The sequence below is a fragment of the Pteropus alecto genome, unplaced genomic scaffold (genome assembly GCF_000325575.1).
Source record: "Pteropus alecto unplaced genomic scaffold, ASM32557v1 scaffold98, whole genome shotgun sequence".
Classification (NCBI taxonomy): Eukaryota; Metazoa; Chordata; class Mammalia; order Chiroptera; family Pteropodidae; genus Pteropus; species Pteropus alecto.
In genome coordinates this window covers 12,721,600-12,725,883 of record NW_006443570.1, presented here as the reverse complement: position 1 = coordinate 12,725,883, position 4,284 = coordinate 12,721,600, and the positions used below count along the sequence as shown (strand labels likewise).

Sequence of the window (4,284 nt, the reverse complement as noted above, 5' to 3'; positions counted from 1 at the left end):
TGTAAAAGCATAGGTTGTCATCTGTGCTTCTAACCAACCAGCTATAAGTGGGAGGTCCCCATGATCCCTCCTTGGATTTGATCATTTACTAGAACAGCTTACAGAACTTAGGGATCACTTATGTTTACTGGTTTATTATATAATGAAAGATACAGATAAATAGTCAGATGAAAAGATACTTAGGGTGAGGTCTGGAAGGGTCCTGAACACGAGAGTTTCTGTCCCGGCGAAGGTAGAACGCATCACCTTCCAAACATACAGATGTGGTCACCAAGTCAAAATCTGATTCCTCTACTTTTAAATTTATTGGGGCGACACTAGTTAATAAAATTATATGTTTCAAGTATACAATTCTATAATATACCATCTTTATATTGTATTGTGAGTTCACCAAAGTCACGTTTCCTTCCATCACCATATATTTGACCCCCTTTATCCTCTCTTGCACCTCCCCTACACCTTCCTTTTCCTCTGTTAACCATCATCCTGCTCTCTGTGCCTATGAGTTTTGGTTTGTTTGTCTTGTTTGCTCATTTGCTGTTTTCAGTTTTATATCTTACGTGAGTGAAATCATATGGTTCTTGACTTTTCCGTGTGACTTATTTTGCTTAGCATGACATCCTTGAGATCCATCCATGTTGCCAAAAATAGCAGCATTTCATCTTTCTTGTGGCTCAGTAATACTCCATTGTACATATGTACCACATCTTTATCTAATCATCCATTGAAGGACACTTGGGTTGTTTTCATGTCTTGGCCCCTGTTAATAATGCTGCAATGAACTTAGGGGTACATATATCTTTATGAAGAAATGTTTTCAAATTTGGGGGTTAGATATCCAGAAGAGGAACTGCTGGGTCATATGGTAGCTCTATTCTTAATTTTATGAGGAACTTCCATACTGTTTTCCATAATGACTATACCTATTTATAGTCCCACTAGCAGTGTATGAGGGTTCCTTTTCTTCTCCCACAACCTTTCCAACACTTATTATTTCCTGTCTTGTTGATAGTAGCCATTCTAACAGGTGTGAGGTGGTATCTCACTGTGGTTTTGATTTGCATTTTTCTAATAGCTAGTGAAGTTGACCATCTTTTCATGTCTGTGGGCCATTTATGTATTTTCTTGAGAGAAGTGCCTATTCAGGCCCACATTATATTCTTTTGAACATTACAAAATTTGGACTAACCTATTTTTAAAAGTTTAACTGGCAAGGAACAATCCATTTCCCAAGTAGCCTCGTCAAAGTATACTAACTTTAAAATACTCTGGCATAATAAAATATTTTTAATACAAAGGCAGCACACATGACACCGATAGACAAGTGCTCTTACTTAATGAGGCCGTAGCACACAGCTCGTAGGGGTCCATGGTCTTTCTTCCTTATGTTATTGTTGACCATACTATCTAGTTCATCTCGAGCAAACCGAAGCTGAACTTCTGTTACACTATAACTTGCTGATTCCCGAGCACAGTCCTCGATGTTATGAGCTTCATCTAAAATGATAACCTGTTCTTTCAGATTGATATCCATCTATAAGATAAAAAAATTTTCCTGTAAAACATTCAGCAAAATGGACTTAACAGCAGTAGGCAAGTTATTGCATTTAATAATTCATACTATAAGCCAATATTGCAAGTGCAAGTATATAAGCAACTGATTCTAGGTATTAAAACTTCTAAAGCACTAAGGCCAAATAAATATCAGCTCAACATTTCAGAGTTTGCCACTTTTCACTCTCAAAATACTTTTCAAACCTACCACAACAAAAATAATATGTGTTAAGTGAGACTGGATCAAGGTCCAGCTGGCTATGCAAAGGGGTATAAAAATTCCACCATGAAGGAACCACCAACATAATGTAAAAAGCAGAGTAAAATAACCTTTAAAACTAAAATAAGAAGATTCAAAAGACTCTGAAAATACTAATAAAATATAGTATGTATCTTTCATTTTAGTCTGTTCTGTAACTCTTCATTCTGAGAACTGCTCTTCCCCAACTCCCACGTGATGTTGGCAGGACTAATAATCTGTTAACCATTCTCACAACATAAGTTGACTCAGAGCCCGGGCTTGTCAATTAAATCAAGTATTCCATCCCTACATAGTTACAGTGTCTGGTTCGAGAATGGATATAAGATCCAAACAAGGCTAATCAGAGTAATTTTGGGTGACTCATGTAAGATCACATTCTTTTTTCCAGCTAGCTGCTTATGGTTATCTTTGTTCCCACTGGAAAGAACTTGCCTGAGAATAGAGCCATCACAATGAAGAGTCAGTCAAGTATTTTTTCTTAAGCTCTACTGAATCTGAATGTGCGACTGGAAGAGTCCTGACTAATACAAAGTAACTGTCAATGAGTTATTCTGAAACAATATAATATACAGAAAGCTGAAGATGACGAGAAAAAAAAAACAGGAAATACACTGGGGTTTAAAGATGAATAGGATTTGGATTTGGATAGACAGAGAGTAGGGCATTTCATTTCAATATAGGTGTCATCAAAGGCAGGGATATAGGAAAGAACAAGGAAGAAGAAGTAACTATTAAAGGATTCAAGTTGGGAGTTTGCAGCAGAGAAGCCTCAAAAGGCAGATTCAGGTTAGACTACTGAGCATCCTGAGAGTAAGCTTAAGAAATATGGACTTTACCCCATGAGCAAAGAGCAATAATAGGTTTTTAAGCAGAGGAAAGATATAAAAAAATTTTAGAAGACTGATCTGTCACTAATCTGTACAGTTGCTTGGAGGAAAGAGACCTGGCTAAGAGGCAACCAAATGAGAGGTAAGATAGTAGAGTAGGGGTAGTGAACATACTGGCTATTAATTCTGAACTTAAGGAAATAGAAAGCTAATGAGAGTTGTGCAGTCAGATCTGAAGAGTGAAATAACAATTGAGTAAACCAAAGTTATTCACTTTTTTTTTCATATGCTGGATGTCTCTAAGAAAAAAAAGGCAAATAAACATAAATGCTGTATCCAAAGTTCACTTCTCAAAAGCTCACAAAGTATAAATTGCATAGGATGCATATTTTCCCAACATCGGTTTTTCAAAACAGATTTTTCAGATAAATGTTTTAAAATAATTCTTTCTGACTATTCATAAATAGAAAGGTGATAGCTATAAATGGGTCTCAACTAAGGGTAATTTTGCACCACGGGATATTTCAAAATGTCTGGAGACATTTTTGATTGTGATAATGTGAGGGTGCTACTGGCATCTAGTGGATAAAACCAGAGATGCTGCTAAACATTCTACGATGCACAAGACAGCCCATCACAAAAAAGAATTATCCAGTCCAAAATGTCACCACTATTTAGGCTGAAAAACCCTGCTATAATCCTACTTCAGGACTAGGTCCTTAAAAGTACTTATTACTTTGGAAATTAAAATGACAAGGTCTAAAATACAGTTTTTAATACACCTTAGAATATGTTTTCATTACTTTAATATGATTATACACTTACATAAATTAACTTTAAGTAAAAAATAAAGTAAAAGACATTAAAACATCTAAAAGCTTTTAAATTCACCACTTATATCCCAGTAAGTAGAAAAAAAGTTCAAATTTTTAAATATCTACTCACACTCTCTCTTATTTGTGCATCTAGAAGATAGTTGTAGGGACAAAATATTATGTCAGCGTTTTCCATTAGTTCTCGTGCTGTGTAATATGGGCATGCCTTTACTTTTTTCCCCAAGCTGATGAGTTCTTCTATGTCCCAGGCCTTATACATCCCTTGAAAAGTCTGTAATGTGTGTTGATCACTAATTTTATGAACACCGTGATAAAAATAACAGGATTTACCCTGAAAACAAATATGCATAACTGAAATGTGAACCAATACTGAAACAGAAGAAATAAAACAAGTTTATCTCAGAATTTTAGGAACATCATTAAAGCCACAAGGCAAAGATTTTATAGAGGAGGAAAATTACACCACACCTACAATCACAACCATTTTAAAGAAACTATATTAGTTGACTCAACAGAGATCTAGATCAGTATAGCTCTTATATATTCCAAATTAATTTGATAAATATATTATTAAAATTATGTTTGTTTGGCTTTGCTCTGATTAAAGTGATATTAAGCAAAATATTTCTGGCAAGATACATAAGAGCAATGATATCACTGGTTGCATTCAAAGGTGAGGGCTAAGTGACTTGAGGACAGGAGAGGGAGAAATTTTTCTGTACACACACTTTTGCATTTTTTAAATTTGAGCCATGAGACAGTATCACTTAATCAAATATACATAAGTAAAAAGAAAGGAAGGAAG

The 4,284-nt window shown here is 35.2% G+C and overlaps 1 protein-coding gene across 1 annotated transcript in view; it reads right to left on the bottom strand.

Annotated features, from left to right (window-relative positions):
* Positions 1-4,284, bottom strand: part of BRIP1 (BRCA1 interacting protein C-terminal helicase 1) — a 161,007-nt gene that overhangs the window by 106,609 nt on the left and 50,114 nt on the right. Inside the window, exons 8-9 of the mRNA XM_006924906.3 lie at positions 3,589-3,810; positions 1,335-1,534 (exon numbers count right to left, since the gene is read on the bottom strand). Of these exons, the coding sequence (XP_006924968.2) occupies positions 1,335-1,534; positions 3,589-3,810 (422 nt within the window). The remainder of the gene's footprint in view (positions 1-1,334; positions 1,535-3,588; positions 3,811-4,284) is intronic.